At 36.9% G+C, this 27,237-nt stretch overlaps 1 protein-coding gene across 5 annotated transcripts in view; it reads right to left on the reverse strand.

Moving 5' to 3' along the window:
- Positions 1-27,237, reverse strand: part of LOC127431131 (glutamate receptor 4) — a 144,011-nt gene that overhangs the window by 15,456 nt on the left and 101,318 nt on the right. For 4 of the 5 annotated variants that reach the window (XM_051681404.1, XM_051681402.1, XM_051681405.1 and 1 more), the window contains exons 9-11: positions 19,370-19,480; positions 14,925-15,131; positions 11,179-11,552 (exon numbers count right to left, since the gene is read on the reverse strand). In XM_051681404.1, the coding sequence (XP_051537364.1) occupies positions 11,179-11,552; positions 14,925-15,131; positions 19,370-19,480 (692 nt within the window). Of the gene's footprint in view, positions 1-11,178; positions 11,553-14,924; positions 15,132-17,679; positions 18,346-19,369; positions 19,481-27,237 lie in introns of those variants that run through there. The other variant, XM_051681406.1, reaches the window with a different exon arrangement.

Consider the following 27,237-nt stretch of genomic DNA (forward strand, 5'->3'; position numbering starts at 1 on the left):
TAGGGCATGCTATTTCAGTTTATATAGGGCATATAAAACATGCTATTTCAGTTCAAGGGTATCAACTTTTATCCCAGAGTGTCTAATGTAGATAAATGATTTGAGTGCAGAAATGATCATTTTGGCATGGAGAGAACCTGGGGCAACACTTCCTCCGCTATAGTGCTGTAATCTCCACTCTCTCATTTCCGTCAATGTTACAGCACTGGCCTGGTGAGTGAATCATATCCTTTCAAAACTCCCATGATCTCTCTCTCGTCCTAACCCTACAATCATTCCCAAGCAATCTGAGGAATAAAAGAAGTCAATGAATAGAGGCAATTACTGGTGCAAGATCGACCAGAAAATACAAAAGCAGGGACAGAAGAAGAAAGCAAGAGAGAGAAAGGGATAGACTGAGACAAAGGAAGAAAGCATTTTTTTTATGACATGCTAAAAAAGCAAAAACTGATAAAATGCCATCATAAGTGTTGAGGAAAAGCTGACAGGATGCAAAATAACAGCTTTTCTGACAAACAGCTATGGAAGCCCAGGAGTGCCCTTTAAAAAAAAATGAAGGAATAAATTATCAATCTATTAATTTGAAAATAAAAATGTGAATAAATAAACCAATTTATAAATGGACAAATAAATAGACACATTTAAATGTGTTTATTTAATTCATGTTTTAAAATTTACTCATATTTAGCAACAAAACAGCATTAATAAGTTATTTTTAAATGCACCCTTTAAATTGCATTTTATAAAGTATTTGGCAATTGCTTTTCTTCATCCATTTGCCAATTGCTTTTCTTTATTGTTTGACTTTCCTTTTCTTTTTCCATTTGTCAATCCATAGCTGCTGAAGCCCAGGAGTGCCAGTTAAAAAAGAATGAAGGAATAAATTATCAATCTATTAATTTGAAAAAAACTTGAATAAAGAAGTCAATTTATAAATGGACAAATAAACAGACACATTTAAATGTGTTTATTTAATTTATGTTTAAAAATGTCATTATATTTAACAATAAAATTGTGCATTAATAAATCATTTATTTTATGTTTAAAATGTCATTAAATGTAGCAATAAATAAGTACATTAATGAGTCTTTTAAATTGCATTTTAAAAAGGTATTTGGCAATTGCTTTTCTTAATTCATTTGCCAATTGCTTTTCCTCATCCTTTTGCCAATGGCTTTTCTTTTTCGTTTTGCTTTTCGTTTGCTTTTTTCTTTTCTTTCTCCAATTGAGAATCGAATTTTAAAAAATGCCATTGAACTGTTGACTCGTGGGAGCAACCAATGAACTTTTGACTCAGTTATAAGACACACCCTCTCTACCACGTGCCACTCAAAGAGGATGTAAGATGGCCTGTCATTCGACGATGGTATGAGCAGTTTACGTGATATTATTGGATCTGCGAATCTCGCACATAAGAAACAGATGTGAAGCATACCAGAAGTTAATGGTGGCTCATTCACTGTTGCTGTGAAATGCTGAACGCAGCCCTACATGAGCGTGCACAGTGATATGTGTCCAGGATGGGAGCTGGTAATCGTGATGCTGTCACGATCCTCTGGCTCGAGTCGCTGGAGAAAGTCAATGGACTTTCCAGAACTTATACTGAAGAAAACGTACATCCCCTTTCAGTTATATCACATTCATTTTAAAAACACTGTATGATCATCTTTAAATATTCATTTTTATTAAAATACTTGCCTGTGTATGATAGAGAAAAGGCGGACTTTCGGATTAACGGTCAGCTGAGGATACAGAAAAGGCAAGCGAGCACACTTTTGTGGAACAAATGGTAGTGTTTAAACTAATGTTGTGTATTACTTATGTATATTACATAAGTGTCACTTTCAAATGAAAATTAAATATATATATATATATATTTTCCACACCAACCTGCAGTGTATTTCTGTTTATAATGTCACAAATAAAGTTTGTGCTTAAACTTTTGTTGTGCTCATCTTCATAAAGATGTCTATTGACTGACAGTAGCTATACACACAGTAAATACACAATGTACACATTCTTTTATCACATTCCTCTTTTAAAATTGTAGTCTGGGTCTTATGGATTTGACAGTTTGAATTTTGAATGAATTTACATTTTAATAATAATAATGGCAATTAGCATATCAAAGATGTCTGAGGTAAAATGTCCAAGATTTAGCCCAAATATTTTCTAAAAAAACAAAAAAACAAAGCAATAACCAATAAGAATTTTATCCCTTCACTAATAGAATTGTGTGAAATGAAACCATGTCACTTAACAACTTTTACTGGAAGAAAAAAAAAAAAAAAGACCTTCTGGTTGTGTAAATGAAAGATAACACTTTATTAAGCTTTATAAACAGAAACAGTTTAGCAAAGTTTCACTGTGTCCTAGTGCTTATGATTGATGATCTCACAGTGCACAGAAGGTACAGTATATGGGCTTTGTTCACAAATATGACAGAGAGAGTGGTCATACAGTAATGAAACAGGTGAATAGCAGTAAGGTCAGGCAGTGCAGAGAAACAATTGCTTTAGTACAGGATCTGGCGGTATTCGTCATCAGCTCGGTACCTCAAGCAGTGAAGTATGGTGAGGCAAATGGTGGTTGCTGCGTGTGTTTCAGTTCAGGGCACGGGTCAGGAGGCTGGTTCTGTTGACAGCATCACAATTACCAGCTCCCATCCTGGACACATATCACTGTGCACGCTCAGGCCGCTATCAGCATTTCACAGCAACAGTGAATGAGCCACTATTAACTTCTGATATGTTTCGCATCCATTTCTTATGCGCGGGATTTGTAGATCCAATAATATCACGTAAACTGCTCGTACCGTCGTCCAGTGACAGGCTGTCTTACATCCTCTTTGAGTGGCACGTTGGAGAGAGGGTGTGTCTTATAACTGAGTCAAAAGTTCATTGGTTGCTCCCATGAGTCAACAGTCCAATGGCATTTTTTTTAACTTGATTCTCAGTTGGAGAAAGGAAAATAAAAAGGAAAAAGAAAAGCCATTGGCAAATGAATTAAGAAAAACAATTGCCAAATACCTTTTTAAAATGCCATTTTAAAAATAGGGAGAGAGTAGACAAACCTCCTTACACTCTCACTCCAAGGAATTACATTTATCTATTCTCTTGGATCTATTCTTGTGCATTAATAATTTTTTATGGAATTAAGTTGTCATTACAGCGGTCTATTAATTACCAAACTGCTGTTATGGCTGGCTAGTCCACCCAGAAACTATTGCATTATAGAGTCCCAAATTTTGCACTTATTGTTCCAAAATAAATACATTTATTTATCATAATGGATCTATTATGTAGCCTGTTAACTATTTTATAAGAACTTAAGATGAATTTTCGGAATTCTGAGCTCTTTACTCAGCCAGCCACCATGAGGCAGTTTTCTTCCAGTTAGGAATGAATATCGTACAAGGAGAATCAATATGCTAGTAAGCTTAATACAAAGGCCTTAATACATAAGAAATGACTAATAGCCCTAAATTAAAAAGGAAATGAATAGCCATTCAGGAGAGATCACCACCATTTATTGTAAGAATGCTTATTATTGTAAGAGGTGGACTGAATCATGTGATCCGTCAGTGGGGGCTTTTGTCAGCCAGGGGGCTTCTCGCTATCGCCCGTGTGCCAATAATTAGCACACTTCATGCCAATGGCGGCACACTTGCCATAGGTTTCTGACCCCTGCATCCTTTTAAGTTACTCCTGAACATCCTTGCAATAATAAGCAGTCTGTTCCCCAGCCCCGACCCCATGGTAATGTTACAGCCCACAGAGCAACCTGCAAAAAAAAAAATAAAATATATATATATATATATATATATATATATATATATATATATATATATATATATATATATATATACATATATATATATATTCAAAAAATAATTTCTTAAGTCACAATTTAGAAAAACTAAAATTGGAGAAAAGAAGTGGAAAAAGTCAGTTATCTATTCGTAAAGTAACCGGAAAAAGGAATAATGACAGTTTCAACCCGTTTTTCTATTTTTGTATCTGGATTGCTATGGTCTGAAAATCATCTGCAAAGCATTACACATACTATATAATACGCTGTTTTATTGCTAAATATAAGTACATTTTAAAACATGAATTAAATAAACACATTTAAATGTGTCTATTTATTTGTCCATTTATAAATTGTTATATATATTCACATTTTTATTTTCAAATTAATAGATTGATAATTTATTCCTTCATTCTTTTTTAAATGACACTTCTGGGCTTCCATAAACAGCAACCTCATATTTTCCATACATTCCCTCCTCTTTATATATAAGTGCTACAACTGCAAACACAAGTATTCTTGAAAAACATAGCTCAGCTTCACACACACTCAAATAAATATTGCCAGTGCAATCAAAGCACTTCGAGGACTGTGGTCACAAAGGCATGAACACCAGAGGGAATGGGAGGAAATATAGATCCCGAGGCTTTACACATAAAAACTGTGATTCAGTTTTTGTAACATGATTACACTGGAAATTGAGAAGTTATTTCAGAATGTTCTTGTACCCTGAAATCAACCGCTTTCATCCAAATTGCTGACAAGCGGCATACCCCATCAAACATTTTTGCATCAATTCAATTACATTCACCTTTCCCTCTGATGGTACTGATAGCACGATGTGCTAGCAACCTCTAAGACACAGGTTCTGGTCTCCATGGAAGTATGGAAACTAGGAAGTAAAAGCATTCACATAAACAACAGTGAGTGCAATTTTGAGGTTGCACTTTCGCTCTTAAATTGCATTCTTACTCCACTTAGGTTTAGGGTTTGAGTTAGTCTGTATGATTAAGAAAATAGGCATTCCTGTTGACTGTAGTACACAATTTACAACTACAAATACAACTTTCTTTTGGTGCCACTCTGTGGACATTTCACCCAGAAACTGGAGCTCACATGCTCACCAACAACACATCCAGCTTCTACCACTGGGGGTTAGGGATGCTCCGATTGATCGGCCACCAATCGTTATCAGCCGATATTCACGTCCTATGTCTTGATCAGTGATCAGTAATTTGGCCGATCATATAAACCAATCCCTCATGTCGCAAAAGACGTGTAACTCCTTTAAGACTTCAGCAGCACTGTCATGGAATCATGAGTGTGGGGAATACTGGCATAGTGATATAAGACAACAAACTTGATTCAGCAGTTAAGAACGATGCAGTGGGAGAGGTATGGCGAATGTGAAAAGTTTGTGTACTCTACTGTTAATGTGGCATTTCACATGTGACAAGGCGAAGCAAAAACAGCGCGAGCAGTGAAACGGTCCTTATTACTGTTCATGGTGGCAGCTTCTTAGTCTCCACCGGGCATAGGCACCTCAGTAATAATGCGAGTTACAAGATGTGGTGTAATTCAAAATTTTATTATATATATATCCCGATTAAACAGCATTAACAACAGTAGCTCCTGCAGAGTCCAGAAATATGTGCTCTTTCTTCACTTTCCTTTCATCTCTTGCCCTCAAGAGAGAGCACGTGTTCCCCTCATTAAAGTTCAAGAATCAAGTTAAAAATGAACTATTAATACATTTATCCAACTAAATGAAAAGGCAGGGAAAGAATTCATAAATATAATAATTATTTATATAATAATTAGGAGACCATAATATAATGTATTAAATATAATACAAAAATAAAATAGAAAAAATAATAATTATATAAAATAATGACAATGAATCAATAACAAAAAATGTCACATTGAGTTTAATTGCACCTACAGGTTATCAGTTTGCCTTCAGTATGCCACTAAGCTTAATTTTTTATAGGGCTATCTATCTTAATATAGAGAATATTTTGTTAGCCTATAATTGTTTTTAAGCCTTATTTTAAAGCTTTTTTAATAAGCCTTTTAAACTTTTTTTTTGTCAGCAAAAACTAGGCAAAGTAATATTACTGGGAAGAGGAAAATTAAATTAATAGTGACAATGTGCAGAAAGCTTACATATAGCCAGATATGACAGAGATCCTGATAAAAGGTGAAATTATTGGTATCGGCCGATCAGGTGACAAGAAGGTCGATATCGGCTGTAAAAATCCTGATTGGAGCATCCCTGCTGGGGGCAGTGTTTCGAATTTCGGTTAGCACAGACCAATTTCAGCATCACAACTTTCGACTTACTGTTGGCGAATTCACAGTGCGAAGTGTCTGGTTTTTGACTTGTGACACAGACCGTGTACCAAACCATTTAAAGTTAATTCACTCTGCGTCCATCCTGTGCAACTATTTTCTACACTGTCATGTAACTAAATTATCAGGTTCATAAATGAACATGACTGAATCAACCTGACTACATCAGGTTACACAAATTAAAATAAATGTTAAGGGTTAGATCATGTAGAAATAAATCCTTAAGTTAATAATTGCATATTAACATTTTCTTTTTTTTTCTTTTCTTTTTTTTACTGTACACAGTATGTTTGTACAAGTACAGCTCCTATCCATTTGCACGGGGAAAGCCTGAAATCTCCAAAAGTGTTTGTTAGACCTACATTTCAATAACATATTTCAAATCAGCGCTAAAATTGGACAAAAGATGTATTATATATTTTCACACTAAAATCTATATTTTTCAGGCTGGTCTTGCTAATGTGTATGCAAGTTCTAGAGTAAAAAAAATAATAAAAAACTATCGAAAAGGCGATTGGCTCTTTTAACTGAATGGCGAAACTTCCATTATTTACCATTTCTAGAGCCACCATACTGAGCATTACTGTTTCTCCCATAAATTTTTCTATAAGCGGTCTGTCTCCTCCCCCTTATAATGTCTCTGATATTACTCAGTTTTGCAACCAAAGTACTTCAAGGACTTAGATCACAGAAGTGTGAAGACAACAGGTGATGGGTGAGCTGTGAATATAGATGTGACAGAAATTGCTTATCCAAAAGTGTTATACATAAGAGTTGTGACAAGTCAAAGTTTTTGACTTGTGACAATCTAAGAACCACATACCAAACCCATGACTTTCATTAGCATATCTTAATTCCCCGTTCATCCCATGTTGCAATTTCAAGGGGATTCATTCACTAGTTGTGCATGTATGTGTGTGTGTGTGTGTGTGTGTGTGTGTGTGTGTGTTAGCAGTCTTTTTTTTTATCTTCCCATGTTTGATAGGGTCCACCGCCCACTTGCATTATGACTACAAAATTGGTGCAATAGTGCACATGCCAGCTGCTAGCTGTTCTGAAGCTGCTCTACCTGTCTGTTGATGACACCTGTCAGCCATCTGAGCCAAAAACACAACAGAGAGACAGTAAAGAGTTATGACCCTGTCCAGCCCCATCACAGAATACATCCTCAGCATTTTCATACCCCATCATTCCCACATCATCCTAATCATTTATCTTACTCAGAAATGCTTTATCTTGCTGTGGAAAGTGTGAACAAGAAGGGTACATTTAATATAGTGGTGCTGGATGAAACTTAACTAAAGGTGAAGTGTGTAATTACTGAGCCACTACCATTACCGAACAGAATTGCAATATATACTGCTGTTTCCTGAGGGAGGGTCAACCAGTTTTTAAATCCAAGGGTTCACATATTTTTACACACTGCACTGTGATTTTATATATATATATATATATATATATATATATATATATATATATATATATATATATATATATATACACACTGTATATACAGTATATATACATACCTGTATTTTCTGTGCACCTGTTTTGCAAGTACAAAAATTGCCCCTTCTTACCGCACATTTAAAATATACACATAACTACTAAGAACTTATGAAAATCTTCAGAAATCAAGACTGCATATTTGAATAAGCAGTAAGCTATTAGTCAATGTGGAGGAGGAAAGGACAAGTACAGACACATGGGTAATGCTGCTGTGCTACTGCGTCATCTTGTCTAAATCAGGAACATTGAGGTGAAGGCACATGCTGACTAAAGAGAATTAATGGCTTGTACTAAAGAAATTTAATGGAAGTATTTTTTTGCCCTTTTAGGTGTGTTTAATAGTTTAGCATTAATTCAATCCATGAATCTTTTTCAGGGTCATTCTACAAACTGGGTGCCATTTCTATCCCTCATATACAGTACATATGTGTAAAAAATGACTTTAACAATGAATAGCTTATGCCAGCATTTACCGTAAGTTAATACTGACAACCAAAATCAACAAAAAACAATCAACTTTATTTATTTTTTTCTTTCATCATTAGGATGGCTTATTTGGCCTGTGCCCAGCTCTGTGTCTCTAACCTCTTGAAAATATAATCAAATGTGTATAATTTGATAAAAACAAATATGTATGGAAATGAAAGGTGGCATTTTGTCTTTATTCTCTCTCTCTCTCTCTCTCTGATTTTTTTTTAGTTAACAATTTGTTATTAGAAAAAGTTGTGTCCACAGGTTGTGAACCCAGTTACCCTGTTCTCCTTTTAAAGTAATGAATGATTGCATAAATCTGAAAACTTTGTCATAACAATGTCATCCTTTCAAGAGGTGAACAAGGAAGTTATAGTAAGTTAAAGTCTTCACTTTTATCACTTTTTCCTCATATTTTGTTAGGGTTGTCAGAAGGGAACATCCAGTAAATGTCAACCCTGTTACAATGATTTTGTACAGTAAACAACTGATAACTGAAAAAGTATGTTTATAGAAATAGCAACATTAATTTCTCTAAATAACACATTGTAGTTTCTCAAACTTGAGCATAAAGGCTGTAAACTGTCAACCCAGTAACCATAATCACTGTTTCCTTTCTGTTAACGGTCAACCCTGTTATGTTTATCTAAACTGTAAACATTGTCATATCAACCCTGTTACCTTTCGGTGAACTGTCAACTCTGTTACCTTTATCCAAACTATAAACCCCACCACAATCAACCCTGTTACCATTCGAAAGACTGTAAACTCTACTATCTATCCTTTTACCTTTTTCTAGACTGTCAACCTTGTGACCATTTTAGCCTGTTACCCCTAAGCTGTCAACCTTGTTACCATCAACAGTGTTACCACTCTGTAAGCTGTCAACTCTGTAACACCTACCCTGTTACCTTTCTCTAAACTGTCAACCTTATTACCATCAAACCTGTTACCATTCTGTGAACAGACAACTCTGTTACTTTCCACCCTGTTACCTTTCTCTAAACTGTCAACCCTGTAACCATCTACCCTGTTACACCTATCTTTAAACTGTCAACCCTGTAACCATCCACCCTTTTACCTTTCTCTAAACTGTTAACCCTGTAAACATCCACCCGGTTACCTTTATCTAAATTGTCAACCCTGTTCCTATTCTGTAAACTGTCAACTCCATTACCATCCACCTTGCTACATTTCTCTAAACTGTCATCCCTTTTGCCATTAACCCTGTTACCTTTCTGTAAACTCTCAAGCCTGTTACCATATAAAGCCATATTTATTTTTGTGAATTAAAGTATAATTTCTTACAGAAATGTACAGAGTGGAAAATATACCTGTTTTATAGAATGTCCCATTAGTTCTATGCAACAATTATTCTTATAGTCCTAAATGGGTCCTCTTAAACTAAATCAAAACCATAGGTCCTCTACAGCGCTGTGATATGCAGGCTATAGAGCAAAACAGATAGACTCTATGGTTTTGACGGCACTCTAAGTACCTGCTGTCTTCCTCCATGTGCTGTGCATTATACTGCTCTTCTCTCCCCCTTGTCCTGTCATGAGTGATTTCTTATCTGGTGGGGGCTGAAAAATAAAGCCTGTTTTTTCTCTCTTCTCTTGATAACACTTCTTAAAGAGCTCTATCATGGTCATGCAGGTGTTTATTACACACAGAGAATAGAGAGGGTGGGGCTGAGTGAGAGCTAGGACTGCTGCAGTAATCCCGATGTTAAACTCGCAGGTGAAGGAAAATAACAAAAACAAACTGCCACACAGAGAAACAATGAATGAATAAAGCATTTCCTGTGAGATTCGACACCTGGCTGGCAGGACAGAAGGGCGATACAGTGTGTGGACATGAGCAATGCATAGCAATGGGCAATGATCAATCAGATTGTTTCCCAGCACCAGGTCCCCCATTGGCTTTATTGACGGCAAGATTTGTCAAAATGCAATGCAGACTTGGAATGACACCTCAGTTACTTACTTACGAAAATACATAAACATGTAGGCATGGCTACAGGCCATTTTTTTCCACAGTATATTCATAATATACTGTATCACAATCTTGAGTGCAGTACTGCTTTCATAAAACGGCTACTTCATAATAACAATATTAAGGACACACGTTTTATTTAAAATAATTTCTTTTCCTTTATTTAAAAAATAATTTTATTCTACATTATTTTAAATTCTATTCTATTCTATTCTATTCAACAAAATAATTAATTGGCATCTTTCTGCTTGAAAATATAGGGTGAGAATTTCACTAAAAATGAATTTATTTGCACTCGCTGTCTGCAGTGGTTTAGCATCCAATTCAATAAATGAATTAAACTAGATTAACTGCTTAAACTAGATTGCGAGTGTTTTGTGAATAAGACACAGGTTTTTGCACTGAAATAGCATGCACAAAAGCACCACAACTGTTTAGTTAATTCTTCCTACAGTCCTTGAAATAACAGAATGTTGCTATGCAACAAAATAAAGATTTGCTATGGGTGCAGTGCAGTTTTATAATGAATGGGTCATAGCTGTACAGTAACTATACTGTGTATTTTAGCACAGAGCAAATGCTGTTTTGACCAGTCAGCATAGAGGACTGTAACTATCAGTTTTATAATGAGCACTGAGGCACAGATAAGTCACGTTGTTTAAAAAAGGTAATTGAATGCAGGGAATGGATTGAGACTTGAGCTAGAAGCTTTGAGACTGGAACAATGCATTTGATAAATACAGAGTAAAACAAATGAACACACTTGCTATATACATATGGAATATGACCATATCAGTGATTCAATGCAGACACAATGAACAAACAAGGACTGGTAATGCAAGATCTCCTCTGAAAACAGCCTAATCTCTTTTGAAATCACTATGGAAACTACAGAAAGCAGTCTATTTCAAGTATTGGATATTACCATATCAGAACTTGTCTGTAAAATCACCTGGTAACTTCTACTGACACATACGTCTTTTTCTAATTTACTACAAGAAAGAGTTTTTCAAAGTTAGATTTGTGGCTTAAGTTGCTGACCTTGGTGAGATGTCACAGCCTTGCTGCATGAAGGCTCCCAGGGAGAACCAGAGACTGTTGAAGATCCCAAACTCATTGGGAGGCTGGTCGCTAGGCAGACCCTCAGTACCCTCCTCGGGTTCCTCGGTGTGCCATTCGTACGGGCTGAAGCGGCTGACCAGGAAGAGCACCACGCTCACGCCGATATAGGCGAACACAATGCACATCCAGATCTCGTAGGCCAGCGGGTCCAGGAAGGAGAAGACACCTGGTTTGGACTTCTGGGGCTTCTTGATCATGATGGAGATGCCCAAGCTCATGAAGGGCTTAGAGAAGTCAATCACCTCCTCCCGGACCAGAGTGATAGTCAATGGGGCCACAGCGATTTCCGCTTTCTAGAAATTAAAGTATTTATTCATTTTAATTTTATTGCATACAGTTCCATACAGAAATCGAATATATATGACAATACATGTAAAACAAACAGTACATACGGTATGTACATGTATGGTTTTCACTTATATAAAAAATTATGTCACATACTTGTATGTATATGCTAAATATATTTCAAAATACTACAAAATGTCAGTTTTCATATTTGTATCACAGATACAAATACACACATATATGCAGGGTTGGGGAGTAACGAAATTCATGTAACGGGAATACGTATTTAAAATACAAAATATGAGTAACTGTATTCAACTACAGTTACAATTTAAATCATTGGTAATTAGAATACAGTTACATTCAAAAAGTATTTTGATTACTGAAGAGATTACTTTGCATTTTATTGTCATTTGTTTCATTTAATATTTAGTCCTTTCAGATGGAAAACATTTATACATATAAATGATGTGATCCAAAGTGCATTTGAACAGCGGTGAAACACTTTCTTATGATGTGTTACATTCATACGAGCAGACAGAGAAGTAAGTTTGAAGTAAGTTTGAAGCAGAAGAAATAGAAATAAACCTTGTGTAAATTGTCAGCTTTACGCTAAGCTAAAATGCTATTTCTAGCCATTTTACATGCACGTTACCAGGCACGATCATATTTTTTTATCAAGAAAATTTACATTGGATAATAATTTCTTTTTTTCTAAGACTTTAGATATTAGGGCAAAAATCTTATTCTTGATAATAATTGTTGTATTGTTTTACTGTAAAAATATCTAAAAATCCTTAAAACAAGATCAATTTGATTGATCTTGTTTTAGAAACAACACTGCATAAGATATTTATGTTTTTCAGAGAATGTATTTTTAACATGTGTATTTTGTCTTACAGTACTGGCAGAGTTTTTATAGTCAAAACAAGTGAAAAAAATCTATCTGTGCTGAAGAAGTAATCCAAAGTATTTAGAATACGTTACTGACCTTGAGTAATCTAGTGAAATACGTTACAAATTACATTTTACAGCATGTATTCTGTAATCTGTAATCTGTAGTGGAATACATTTCAAAAGTAACCCTCCCAACCCTGCATATATGACACATATACTCAGTGAATTCCTACATATCACATGTATGGATCCATATCAGATTGTATAAGAGCAAACATTTTTGCACATTAATTTTACAATATATTTGTCACAGACAAATTGTGGAATTGTAAGTACGTACATACTGTATATGAACAATAATTATCACTTCTGTGCCAAAAGTGTAGCATTATACGAAATATTGTTATACATTCGTTTTATGTTCTACATGGCGTAAAAACAACAAGAACTCCTTAGTAAATGCATCAATTCAAAAAGTGCACTATGCACACTTGTTTAGAAACAAAACATACATTATATTTTTATAACTAAGCCATTTGACTGGATAATCTAATGCAACACTAAGTATTTGCAATCTTTATATTCAAAACCGAGATCTCATATTTGAAAAATATTCTCAGAGAACAAAAGAGTGAAGAAACAGTGAAGAAGAGAAAAGACTAATTAGTAAAGACTAATATGTCGATTTTCACTTCTCGCATCATATTTTACAACTTCTCCAAGTGAATGGGACTTTGCATATTAATGCAATATATATATATATATATATATATATATATATTTAAAAAATCAAGGCGGTAATCCAACAGGCTTATTGCTGAGGCTAAGGTTTATGGGAGAGGGCTAAACTGATCAATGCAAAGAAAGATGCTTTCTGCACAAGACAGGGAAAAAAAGGAGACTCTAAAGTCTGGCAGCACGTTTTGCTGCATGGTAAATCCAAAAACTAGATTATTGTTGGTGACTTAGTGATACTTTAGACCTTGCCGGGGCTGTGCAAGACTAATCCAAAAAATAAATTAAAGTTTCTCATAACTGTCCGACACTTGTGTGTTTTCCAGTGCTCAGCATAAATCTGCAAGATGACAAGCACTGGCTGTATACAGTGTGCATTAATAAACTTTTGCCTCAATTTTTTATTTCTTTAGAGGTGAGAGGCTTTGCTGAAAACTGCCAAGACTTTCAGCTCAAATCCACACCAAGCCTTTCTCCAAACCTCCATGTTGAAAATGTATACTTTCATTGAAAAAAATATATTTTTGTTAACTATAGAGTTAGGTTATAACATTAAAGAGCACCTATTATGCTTTTTCAAATATTACCTTTCATGCAGTGTGTTATATAGCTGTTTGTGAATGTAAAAAAGTCTGCAAAGTTTCAAAAATCAAAGTGCACGACAAATGGAGTTATTGACTCCCAAAAGAAAGAACTGATTCTGAACACCTGAAACGAGTCGTTAGTAATTCCAGACTTACTTCCTGTACTAACCTATGTGTCTTCAATGGCTGCTCGCGAACAGCTTTGACCCGCCCTCAAACACTACACTAAGCGGTAGACCAATCACAACAGACTGGGACATCTGACCAATCAGAGCAGAGTAGGCTCAATGAAAGGAGGAGTTTAGAATGAATCCTTTAGAACGGATCATTGAACGAGTTGTTTTTGACACTGGGAAAAAAAGGTAATGCTGCAATTTAAATTATGAGCAAATTAAAGTGTTTTTTGACCTTGGATGCATGTAAATCTATTGTATGAGACCTTTAAAACAAAATTAGGCACGTTTAAAAACCATAATAGGTGCCCTTTAAGATATTATACTTATAATAAAGGTAAAGTTACAATCTTTTTAGTGCATTTTAGGAACATGAGCCAGGTCAGTTTTGAACCAGTGTCTCCCATGAGGGCCACAGCTCAATATGTCAGAGAACCTTGCCGAAATTTCCATGCTAACTGGAGTTGTCTGCCGCTTAACTGCTCATTTGTCGTATTTTCAGGTGAAATGAATTGACCTGAACCCTGTGAAGTAAAAAACACTTACTCCCAAACTGCTACTTTTTACAACACCACAACAACCAAAGATAACAAGCAAAGATATCCATAATACTGACATGCAGACCTAACTAAGCTAGTTTGCTGGTCTTAGCTGGTTTAAGATGGTCTTAATTGGTTTAAGCTGATCTCACAGCTTGGGCAAGCTGGTTTAGCTGGTCGGCAAGTCGGTCTCCCAGTCTGACAGGCTAAAAGAATCCTCTACAAAAAAGCCAACTGAACAGGCGGTTAGACCAGCTAAGACTAACTAACCATTTTAGACTGGTTTTAGCTAGATTTTCAGCAAGGAACACACTCATCAGTCCAAAGAGTTCAAACTAACATTGGTCCACATCCTCTCTTGAATTCAATGAAAGCATACAGATATCAAATATAAACCTGATGCTTTTGTCAGTAGATAATTTGTAGTGAAAAGTAAGAGGAATATAATTTACCCCGTACACCAGCTCCCCAACCATCCCGTTCCAGATCTTTGTCTCTGGGTCCCGAGCTCCATACTTTCCATCCGGTACAATGGAGATCTTGTACTTGATTCCAATGTGTTTGGCGATTTCAAATGCCAGATCCACGCAGTATCCCTCATACTGTTCATTCCCATCGTACAGCTCCCAGTTCTTCTTCAGCATTACGTAAGGCCCTTCCTGAAAGAAGACCATAAAGATGGTTCAAACTGGCAACTGGTTATAAAGGTTAGTAAAGAAACATAATATATGTTTAAGCCAATACAGTTTAGTAGCTTAGTACTAATGAATTCTTCATTTGCCTATTTGAAATTCAGCCATGCTATTTAATTCAATTCATTGAGGAAAGATGTTCTTTAAATTAATTGGACAATCTATATTCTAAATATAATGTATTGTGAAACTGTAGATGAATAAAGCTGTTTTTAAGCACTATTACAGATAATTACATTTGCATGTTGCTGAAAGATTTGCTAATAAAAAGCTAGATGTATGTCTTGTAATAAAAGGAAATTTAAAGACATTATGGACATACATTTTGAGTCAATATTCTTTCACAATCTAAAATACAGCCAACAAAACCAAAGGTCTTTTAAGATATATATATATATATATTAAAATATCTTCGCAGGATAAATGCTTGTAATGTATAAGAAAGGGTGTATGATCTCATAAAAAAGGTAAAACCTGCCAAAACAAATACAAGCACTGAAATACCATATAGAGCACACAACACATGCTTTGTACATGAGAACGGTATTATTTAAAACAAAAATCACTGACCCATTAAATTCTGGAACACAATTTATTACAATTGCACTGCAAGCCTTTATCAGACATTGGAACACAAATATACTAATATAACTCTGTCACAAGCAATAACACACAGATTGCTTCAAATTTTAAAGGGATAGTTCACCATAAATGAAAACTGTTTCATTATTTATTCACCCCATCTTTCCTCATATTTTGTAAAACAAAAGTAAATGTTAGGCAGTAGCCAGTTCTAAATGTTAGTATCAATCACCATTTGCTTAAATTGCATCTTTTTTTTTTTTTTACCATACCATGAAAGTGAATGGTGACAATTCACAAGATCTCAATTGTTATATCTCACAAGTAATATGGGTGTGAAACAACATGAGGATGAGTAAATGATGACAGATTTCATTTTTGCGTGAAGTATCAGTTTAGCTTTATTTTACTAAAGCAAAAGGTGTTTATAGTCCAGAGAAAAAAGGAAAAAGAAAAAGTCACAACACAGACAAACAGTCATTTTTAATCAATAGTATCATGTACTGTATTAACAAACAATAACTAACACAGCGCAGGTTAAATATAGCATATAACATTTTTTACTTGAAGGAGATAGCAAAAAATTTACATCCGAATCCTGAAAAGTTGCATCCCCTTTACAAATATTTTCTAAGCCATATGGCAAAATTAAATGATGAAAGGCAGAAAGCCCAGTAAGGAGAATTAAATATTTCACACACAGCAAATAGAGAGCTCTACACTGAATGTCAACGGAAGATTTGTTTCATCTCAAATTTGTTTGATGTATGAGAATGCAGCTTTCTCCTCCAATATTTTTTTCTTTACATGGACAAGGCAGCTTTTGTTTCTGGGCAGTGTTTTTCTACAGGTAAAAATTGAAAAAAGGACCTAGCTTTGTCAGCAGGTAATGCCTCAAGCGTGGGTGATCTGAATTCCTGCTACATGCCTCGAGTGTATAAGCAGCCATGCAAAATTATGATCTGGCTAAAGGAACACAAAAGTTCTTCATCACTCATAACCTCTAACCTTAAAATCTGCTGTTATGGGAAATAGAAAGTGTAAAGCACAACAAGAATTCCTGACAGATATCCATAATATGCTTTCAGAAATCCTAATAAATACATATGAACAGTAATAATGATGAACAGGAATAATGATGAGTTTATACAGTATGCTGTATTTCAAAATGGCAAGCAGCCTACAACCTGCATGCTATAAAACCACATCCTTCTGTTTTGATACACAAAATATACAGCAGCTCCAAAAAGTATATGAACACTTAAAGGGTTAGTTCACCTAAAAAGGAAAATTCTCTCATTTACTCACCCTCATGCCATCCCAGATGTGTATGACTTTCTTTCTTCTGCTGAACACAAACGAAGATTTTTAAAAGAATATCTCAGATTTGTAGGTCCATACAATGCAAGTGAATGGGTGTCAACATTTTGAAGCTCCAAAATTGACATGAGGGCAAAATAAAAGTACTACAGATGACTCCAGTGGTTAAATCCATGTCTTCTAAAGCAATATGATAGGTGTGGGTGATAAACAGATCAATATTTAAGTCCATTTTCCTTCACTTTCATTTTCTCCTTCTTCTGTTTTTGGTGATTCACATTATTCATGCATATCGCCTCCTAATAGGCAGAGAGGAGAATTTATGATAAAAATGACTTAAATATTGATCTGTTTCTCAACCACACCTATCATATCACTTCTGAACACATGGATTTAACCACTGGAATCATATGGATTACTTTTATGCTCCATTTATGTGGATTTTGGAGCTACATTTTGTTTTAAATTTGGCACCCATTCACTTACATTGTATGGACCTACAGAGCTGAAATATTCTTCTAAAAATCTTAATTTGTGTTCTACAGAAGAAAGTCAAACACATCTGGGATGCCAGGAGGGTGAATAAATCATAAAATAATTTTTGGGTGAACTATCCCTTTCATAATGTCTACATTTATTTGCATAATATTTTTTAAAATATAAAGCCAAGTGTAATTTATTTTTAAAGAAAGATAGCACAAGCACACTTTTCAAGCAACACAATAAAAAGGAAGCTTGTTAGGATTCAAATTAAAACACAATATATATTTTCTTCAAAATTAACACCAAAAGCGTTTGGATACTCTTTGAACTGACTTCATACTTCCACTAAAAATGACCTTGAGACCAGTTGTTAAAAGTAATTTCAAGAGACAAAGTCCAGAATCATTTGTTTGCAGAAGACATTTTATTACTGAATGCAACTGAAGTCACACATTTTTAAATGTGACTTCAGTGTCCAAAAGTGCCCAAATACTTTTTGGGGCCACTCTGAATTGTAAATGAAGAGATAATTTGACTTCCATGGTTCCATCTAGCTTCCCAATTCTTCTTCATTCATGATTGAGTTGCCTATCAGAGCTTGTCTTTGTCTTTGTCCATGGCTCGATTTCTCATTGTGGAGTTCATTTTGGCTCATGAAGTAGTATCCATGGTTCAGTGTTTTGCCTTCAGTTCTGATTTGTCTCTCTGTCTGTCCATGCTTCAGTAAGCGCTTGATTTCACCTCTGCCGAGTCCATCAGCTTCTCAGTTTCTTAATAAGGGGTTCCTCACCAGGGGCTGAAAAGAGGAGGATTTGCTTCAGGTGCGACACTCCAAAACCTTAGCATTTACCACATGTGTCTGAACATATTGCAGTTCATTACACCCTCAAATCAGAGCAATACATTGATGATACTGCAATTTATGGTCTCCAGAGTGTATAGGAAATACAAAATACACAATGAATCCCATTCATGCAGTGCTTTGAGTGGCATGTCTGAGAAATAGTTCACACAAAAGATCAAATTCAGAGATGGACTGACCATAGGGAGCATCAGGCTGTCATTCTGCCTAACATCTCCATTTGTGTTGCACAGAAGAAAGTAATACAGGTTTGGAACATCATGAGGGTATTTAAATTATAACAATTGTCATTTTTTGGGTGAACTGTGCCTTTAAAATACAATAATCAGGTAAATAGGTGATTGGCCTAAATATCAAATTGATAATATGTTTAGGGAAGTTTGTTATAAATGAATATGATAATTTACCACTCTATTAGTTATCATTGGATGATTATGATTAGGCAGCATAGGACCCAGTCCAATCCTGATTACAGTCAACAAAATGAACAAACACAATAAAACCACAGAGTCCCAGACAACAGTTCTGGCAAATTTTGACAGTAGGAGAAAGAGGCACATGATGCACACAGTTTATTCACAATGCCGTAATGGCAGCAAACATTTACACGGTCTTGCTGAGAAATGCTATTCAGTGCATGTAGAAACAGCTGTGTTATTTAAATGGACAGCAATATGACTGACAGGTCACACAGAGAGAGAATGCACTTTGATGAACAGCACAGTGCAGTTGTGAATTCTGCAAAGTATGTAGATCTGAATCTTCATGTGTGTGCGCGTTCATAAGAAATTGAATGCCTTTGGCAAAAATATATATTTTTTTTCTTTCACTATGTATGTATGAGAGGAGCTCTTGGTACATGGAAGCTTTCAGATGAAAGACAAACATAAATATGTTTAAACAAATTTTATTGTAAAAAATGCCAAACAAAGTATATCAGAAAAATGCTGCCACTCACCATAATAGTTGTCACAATAACAGTTCTGTTCTCCATGCCAGACGTTTCATTGGGAAGTAAGGCTTGATCCTGGGTCAGAACCAACTTATCCGCATCATTCCAATAGCCAATCTGGAGATGGGACAGGGAAAAGAATGAGGCTTCAGCCCAAACTGGGAGTGAGTGAGTACATGCAAGCCTGTCCATATGGGTAAATAATTTTAAGTGAGATGGCTAAATAGCACAAATGTTATGTGTGTGCTTTTACACTATTCATAATTATGTTAACTTTTAAAGCTGCAAAAATCATTTTCATAATCAGTATTTTTGTCTTGTTTTCCAGTGAAAATATCTAAACATAAAACCAGATAAATTTACTTGAGAAGCAAAATTGCATAAGATATGAAGACTTGTTTTATGAGAATAAGTCCTTAAGTTTATTTATCTTACCCTATTGTCACTTTTCTTGTTTAAAAAAATAAAATAAAAAAAATAAGAAAATGAGCAAGGTTTATGCTTAAAATAAGGTGAGAAAAAATTGCCAATGGGATAAGAAAAAATAAAATGAAATAAAATTCAAGATACTGTGTATTCTCTAAAAATAAGCCTATTATCTAACACAAATATTTCAGGTAAATTTATCTTGTTTTAAGGATGTTTTTAGATATTTTTACTGGAAAACAAAACAAATTTGTTCTGATTAAGAAAATAATTTTTGCAGTATATCTTTTTATTTCTTTTTCTTGTTATTTTTGTTTTGTTTGTTTTTTAGATAAAATGTCTAAACCTTCTAATGCTGTAGATATATTTACCTAAAAAGCAAAATTGCATAAGATATCAAGGGTTGTTTTATGAGAATACATTTTGAATTAAGTAGATTTTTGTTACCCAGTTGTGATTTTTCTCTAGTTTAAAGCATAAATCAAGCAAAATAACAAAATATGTCAAGGTTTATGCTTAAAACAAGAAAAAAAAAATGCCAATGGGATAAGAAAAATAAACGTAATTCAAGATACCGTTTTTGAAAATATGACTTATCTTACACAATATTGCTTCTCAGGTAATTTTATCTAGTTTTAAGGAAGATTTTAGATACTTTTACTGAGAAAACAAACAAATTTGTACAGATTACGAAAAACATTTTTGCAGTGTATCATAAGGCCCTATTTTAAAAGCGCTAGTGCTAAGTGCAGCGCTATGTCTTAAGTCATAAGAGCAAAGTCAATCGGCATTGTCATGAAGTTTTGGTATTTTCGTGCAAGTCTGCACTAAGTCTAGGCACAAGTGGGTTTGGTGAAATCATGTGCGCAACGTGCTAATAGGCTGGGTCAAGTACAATTTATTTCTTAGGTTCTTCTCCGGTTATTGCAGTGTCTGCGTCCTATTATATAGTCCATTCCCTTTCAAGCACCAGCGATATAAACAAAGACAGCACATTCATAAGAAGTGGGTAGTGTAAATGGACAGTACGCAGTGAATTAGAAGAATATAAAAGGAGCTTGTCCATTTTTTCTATGCTTAGAAAATTTTATTCTCATCAGAATTTGGATGTACGCTCTGTTAAATTATAGGGAAAGTAAGAATTATTAATCATTTTCATCTACTCGCACACAAATCATGACTAGTAGTAATAGTGATGGTATCGGCACGCACTTCACTTCTACCAATTTTGAACAAATAAATTCATTTATTGAAACACGAAAAAATTAAACAAAAAACATTTCTAAATTCAAATTACACTTTAAAAAACTAAATGTAAATTTTATATATATATATATATATTTTTTTTTTCCCTGGACTCAAGATGGCGCCGAGTAAGGCTGCTGCGTTGCGAGCTCCGAAACAACATTGTAGTTTTTTGTTTGTTTTGTTTACAATTCTTATGTTTTTTGTCTTGGATGTTGTCTGCCTTATTGTCTACGACAGACAAACACTTTTGGACATTGGTTCTGCAATTACACACCATAAACTGGACTTCAAATTCCTCAATACTGACCCGCTGTTTACAAACACGCCCGCGGAGCCCTTTGTCTGGGCTGCCCGGCCGCGAAAACGCAGAAGGAAAAGGGGAAATAGAGCCGGCGTTCTCATCAGAGTAAGACGTCACGCAAATCGACCCCCGCTACCCAGTATTCTACTGGCAAATGTTCAGTCTCTGGACAACAAGCTCTGCGAGCTGAGAGTGCGGATCTCTTTCCAACGAGAGACGAGGGACTGCTGCATTATCTGCCTTACAGAAACTTGGATGTCTGCGGAGATTCCAGACTCAGCCATCGAACTCGCGGGGTTCTCCGTGCACCGAGCGGACAGAGTGAAAGACCTCTCAGGTAAAAGCAGAGGTGGTGGTGTATGTTTTATGATCAACAAATCCTGGTGTGATCAGAGGAACGTACATTCTATCAAGTCTTTCTGCTCTCCTGATCTGGAATTTCTCATGCTTCTGTGTCGACCATTCTGGCTACCGAGGGAATTCACAGCGGTCATTATCACTGCTGTGTACATCCCGCCACAATCCGACACAGACCGGGCACTCAAGGAACTGTACGGGATTATAAGCAAGCAGGAAACCGCGCACCCTGAGGCCATGTTCATTGTGACCGGGGACTTTAACAAAGCCAATTTTAAATCAATTGCACCAAAATACCACCAACAAATCAGTTTTAAAACACGAGGGGACCGGGTTTTGGACCATTGCTACTCTCCCTTCCGGGATGGCTACAAATCCCTCCCCCGCCCACCATTTGGCAAATCGGACCACTCTTCCATTCTACTTCTGCCCGCTTACAAGGCAGAAACTGAAACAGGAAGCACCCACCCTCAGAACGATCCAGTGTTGGTCGGATCAATCAGACTCTATGCTACAAGACTGTTTTGATCACGCGGACTGGGAGATGTTCTGGTCCACCTCTGATGACGACATCGAAGTTTACGCTGATAGCGTAACATGTTTCATTAGAAAGTGCGTAGAGGATGTTGTTCCGTCCAAAACAATATGGATCTACCCGAACCAGAAACCTTGGATCAATAGCGATGTTCGCGTGGCACTTAATGCGTGGACCTCCAGTTATGCCCTTCGGAAAACAAAAATCAGAGCAGCAAAACGCCAGTATAGGAAAAAGATTGAAGTACAGTTTAACACCACCAACTCTAGAAGCATGTGGCAGGGAATTAATATCATCATGGACTTTAAAGGGAATAAAAACTCCGCCGTGAACACCGCTGCCTCTCTCCCGGATGAGCTAAATAATTTTTATGCACGGTTCGAGGGAAATAACACCGCCCTCGCAGAGAGAGCTCTCGCGGCCTACAGAGGTTAGTTCACTCTCCGTCTCTGTAGCGGATGTATCCTGATCCTTCCGACGGGTGAATATCCGTAAAGCCGCGGGTCCAGACGGCATTCCGGGCCGCGTCATCAGAGCGTGCGCGAACCAACTGGCTGGTGTTTTTACGGACATTTTCAACCTTTCCCTCTCTTTGTCTGTAGTCCCCACATGCTTTAAAACGTCCACCATTGTGCCTGTACCAAAGCAATCCAAAATCACTTGCTTAAATGACTGGCGTCCTGTTGCTCTGACCCCCATCATCAGCAAATGCTTTGAGAGACTAATCAGAGATTACATCTGCTCTGTGCTGCCTCCATCACTGGACCCATTGCAGTTTGCTTACCGCAACAACCGCTCCACTGATGATGCCATTGCATCTACAATACACACTGCTCACTCCCACCTGGAAAAAAGGAACACATGTGAGAATACTGTTTGTAGACTACAGCTCAGCATTCAACACCATAGTGCCCTCCAAGCCTGATGAGAAACTCCGGGCTCTGGGCTTAAACAGCTCGCTGTGCAGCTGGATCCTGGACTACCTATCAAGCAGACGCCAGGTGGTTAGAATGGGCAGTAACATCTCCTCATCACTGACCCTCAACACTGGAGCCCCGCAGGGCTGTGTTCTTAGCCCACTCCTGTATTCCCTGTTCACACATGACTGTGTGGCAACACATAGCTCCAATGCCATCATTAAGTTTGCTGATGATACGACGGTGGTAGGTCTGATCACTGAGAATAATGAAACAGCCTACAGAGAGGAGGTGCCCACTCTGACACGCTGGTGTCAGGAGCACAACCTCTCCCTCAATGTCAGTAAGACAAAGGAGCTTGTGGTGGACTTCAGGAGAAGAGAAAGAGAACACAGCCCCATCACAATCAATGGAGCACCAGTGGAGAGAGTCAGCAGATTCAAGTTCCTGGGTGTCAACATCACTAAGGAACTCACATGGTCCATCCACACTGAGACCGTTGTGAAGAAGGCACATCAGTGCCTCTTCTTCCTGAGACGGCTGAGGAAGTTTGGAATGAATCGTCACATCCTCACACGGTTCTACACCAGCACTGTAGAGAGCATCCTGACTGGCTGCATCTTCGCCTGGTACGGCAATAGCACCGCCCACAACTGCAAAGCCCTGCAAAGGGTGGTGGAAACTGCCGGACACATCATCGGAGGTGAGCTTCCCTCCCTCCAGGACATATACACCAGGCGGTGTGTGAAAAAAGCTCAGAGGATCATCAGAGACTCCAGCCACCCGAGCCATGGGCTGCTCTCACTGTTACCATCAGGCAGGCAGTATCGCAGCATCAGGACCCGCACCAGCCGACTTCATGACAGCTTCTTCCCCCAAGCAATCAGACTTTTGAACTCTTGATCTCTCAATATACATCAGCACTGCACTTTATTAATCTTATTATCTCACACTGGACTGTCATAAATTATATTCTCTTAACAACACACTAGCAACTGACTATCAACCGACAGCCTGAATGTCAATACAACCTACTGTACATTTTATATATACTATTTTTTTATTGTATAATGTGTATTCTATATTGTGTGTATTGTATAATGTACATTGTATGTTATTATTTGTATATTGTGTTGTGTATAATTATGTGTATATTAGATTTTAAATTGTGTTGTGTAAATTTGATGTTTATTGTAGATTGGTATATGTCTCACCACTGTCACGACTGCTATGTTGCTTGGAACTGCACCCAAGAATTTCACACACTATTGCACTTGTGTATTTGGTTGTGTGACAATAAAAGTGATTTGAGATATATATATATATATATATATATATATATATATATATATATATATATATCAAATCAAATCACTTTTATTGTCACACAACCAAATAAAATGTGAAATGACTCAAAAATCACTGACAACAGGTAGAAAAATACCAATACAAATTAGATCTTAGGGGTCATGTGACGCCATGCAAGGAGCAGACGTGTGAGCGACGAGCTCTGTGCACTTTGCTAAATTTTCAATTATTTTCATGCTATAATCTGGTGAATTTGATACACCCAGTTACACAATTGCTGTTTGATGCAAAACATGGCAAAAAAGTCAAAATCCTGGGGCTCTGGAGACATTAAAAGACACTTACGTGTTCAGAATGAAAGCCCCGACAGACCTACAAACCTGGGACTCGATTTGGATGGTGCGGCGGGAGAGGATATCCAGTGTCAGTTGTCCAACATGTCAGTGATGTTGACGAAGGTTCTTGCTGACTTGGAGGATCTCGCTGTAAAATGTCGATTGATTACGGCGATGGAAATAAAATTCTCTGAGTTAGTCACAAGAGTGACTGATGTTGAGAGACGAATCGATTTTCTGGAATCTTCGGAGAGGGAATTAACCGCTAATCCGCTCGCGACCAAAGTTGATTTGGAACATCTCCTTGAAAAGCTTGAAGATCTTGAGAATAGAAGCCGCAGGAATAACGTTCAATTGTTGGAATTCCTGAGCATGAGGAGGGCAGAGATATGGTGAAATTCCTGGACGAGTTTTTCCCGAGTCTGCTCGACATAACAGGCCACGAGCTGGAAATCGAGTGAGCTCACAGAGTCCCAGCTCACAGATCTGCTGAGGGAGACCTGTCGATCCGATCGATTCTGGCCAGATTTCTGAGATCATCCGATAAAGATCTTGTGTTGTGCCAGGCGAGGAGCAAAGGGAAGCTTTCTTGGAAGAATCACAATATTTTCTTGTTCCCGGACTTTGTGAACTCGACAAGAGAGAAGTGCGATCAGTTCAAGGAATGTAAGAAACTCTGACATCAGAAAAAGATCTCGTTTGTTCCCGGTCTCGTGATGTTCAAACTGAGAATAGAAACGAAGGTCGGTCGCAAAGTATTTACATGTCCAAATCTGGCAATGTCTTTTATAGAATCAATGACTGAGTAAACCATTGGATGTTTCTCATGTGAGTGGGTCAACTCGCTGTACATACTCTTGAGGAAGCTGGGTGACATTTTGGGCTTTTTGCGTTGGCTCCGCCGAGCAGCTGGAGCTTGTTTTGTGAGTAACACTTTTCCTTAAAGAAACATTTTGCATTGACGTTCCCTGCCAGTTTGAGAGTGGACACTACGGATGACCGCAAAATATCTACATGCTCACACAAAGGATGTTTTTTATAAAGCTGACGGATTGTGTAAGTCATGGTATATATGTTTATACGGCCTCCAAGTGAATTGACTCGACCATCCGGGGAACTGGGATGCCGGTTTTGTTTCTTTTTGTGTTGGTTCCACCTAGCGGCTGGAGCTTGTTCTATTGAATAACACTCCTTTGGAACAGCTGTGGATTAATCTGTTCGTTCTTCATGCTTATTCCTCCTGCTGGCTTTTTACTGGACATTGGAATGATTACGACATCCGTTGAACTCATAACAGCTGGCTCACTGAAAATTTGTTTGTCTGTCTGAGGAATTTGAACAGTTTTATTTCAGCTGGAATTTGTTTTGTGGAAGATCACACCTTTGAGACAGTTCTGTGAATGAATCTACACATTCTTTGTGTTCATTCTTCCTATTGACTGGGTTTATTTTACAAAGTATTTTCTGTTATGTAATTTTGCTTCACAAATTTGTGAGGCAAAATTGAGCAATCCGATGGCAAAGTTGTCGTGGGCTCTCGTGGGTGTTCATGGACCTTTTGAGTTTAGAGGGATTGTCGCCGGTTGGTGCTTTCGTGCGTGGGGTTAATGTGCACGTTTTTCTTTTTTCTGCAAAGATATGGGGTGGATATGTTTTCTTTAATGCTGGCTCAAGTAAGAGCAAGGGAGTTATTATACTGGTAAATAAACATCTACAATTCAAATGTCTCAAACAGACTAAAGATAAATTAGGAAGAGTAATTATTGTGTTAGCTGAAATTCAAGGAAAAAGTCAGATTTTAGCTAATATTTACGCACCTAATGCTGATGATCAGGGGTTTTTTATAGATCCTGAAGGGATGTTGCAAGCCGCTGGCACCCCTCATGATATAATATTGGGAGGAGACTTTAATCTTTTGATGGATTCAGTCCTTGATCACAGTGAAGCAAAAGTGTGTAAGCCCCCTAGAGCAACATTGACACTTCACAGGATGTGTAAAAATCTTGGTCTTACAGATATTTGGAGACTTTTGAACCCATCCGGTAGGGACTATACATTTTTTTCATCAGTCCATAAGATTTATTCTAGAATAGATTTTTTTTTAATATCCAAATCCCTAATTTCATCTGTTGTTGATTGCTCAATTGGAAACATTTTAGTCTCAGATCACGCCCTGGTGAGTTTAGAGGTGATGCCACATATAGAGAAAAAGAAATCATATAGTTGGTGCCTTAATGTATCCCTTCTGCAAAGTCCTGATTTCCAACAAATGTTAAAGACTGAAATCAGTGTTTATATGGAGACCAACTGGTCCTCAGTATCCTCTTTGGGCGTGGCTTGGGAGGCACTTAAAGTGGTTCTTAGGGGCCGGATCATATGGTATGCCTCATTCATCAAAAAATCCAAAGCACGAGAACTTGTGGAGTTGGAAGGAAATATTAAAAGTG

This window comes from Myxocyprinus asiaticus, chromosome 40 (assembly GCF_019703515.2).
Source record: "Myxocyprinus asiaticus isolate MX2 ecotype Aquarium Trade chromosome 40, UBuf_Myxa_2, whole genome shotgun sequence".
NCBI lineage: Eukaryota > Metazoa > Chordata > Actinopteri > Cypriniformes > Catostomidae > Myxocyprinus > Myxocyprinus asiaticus.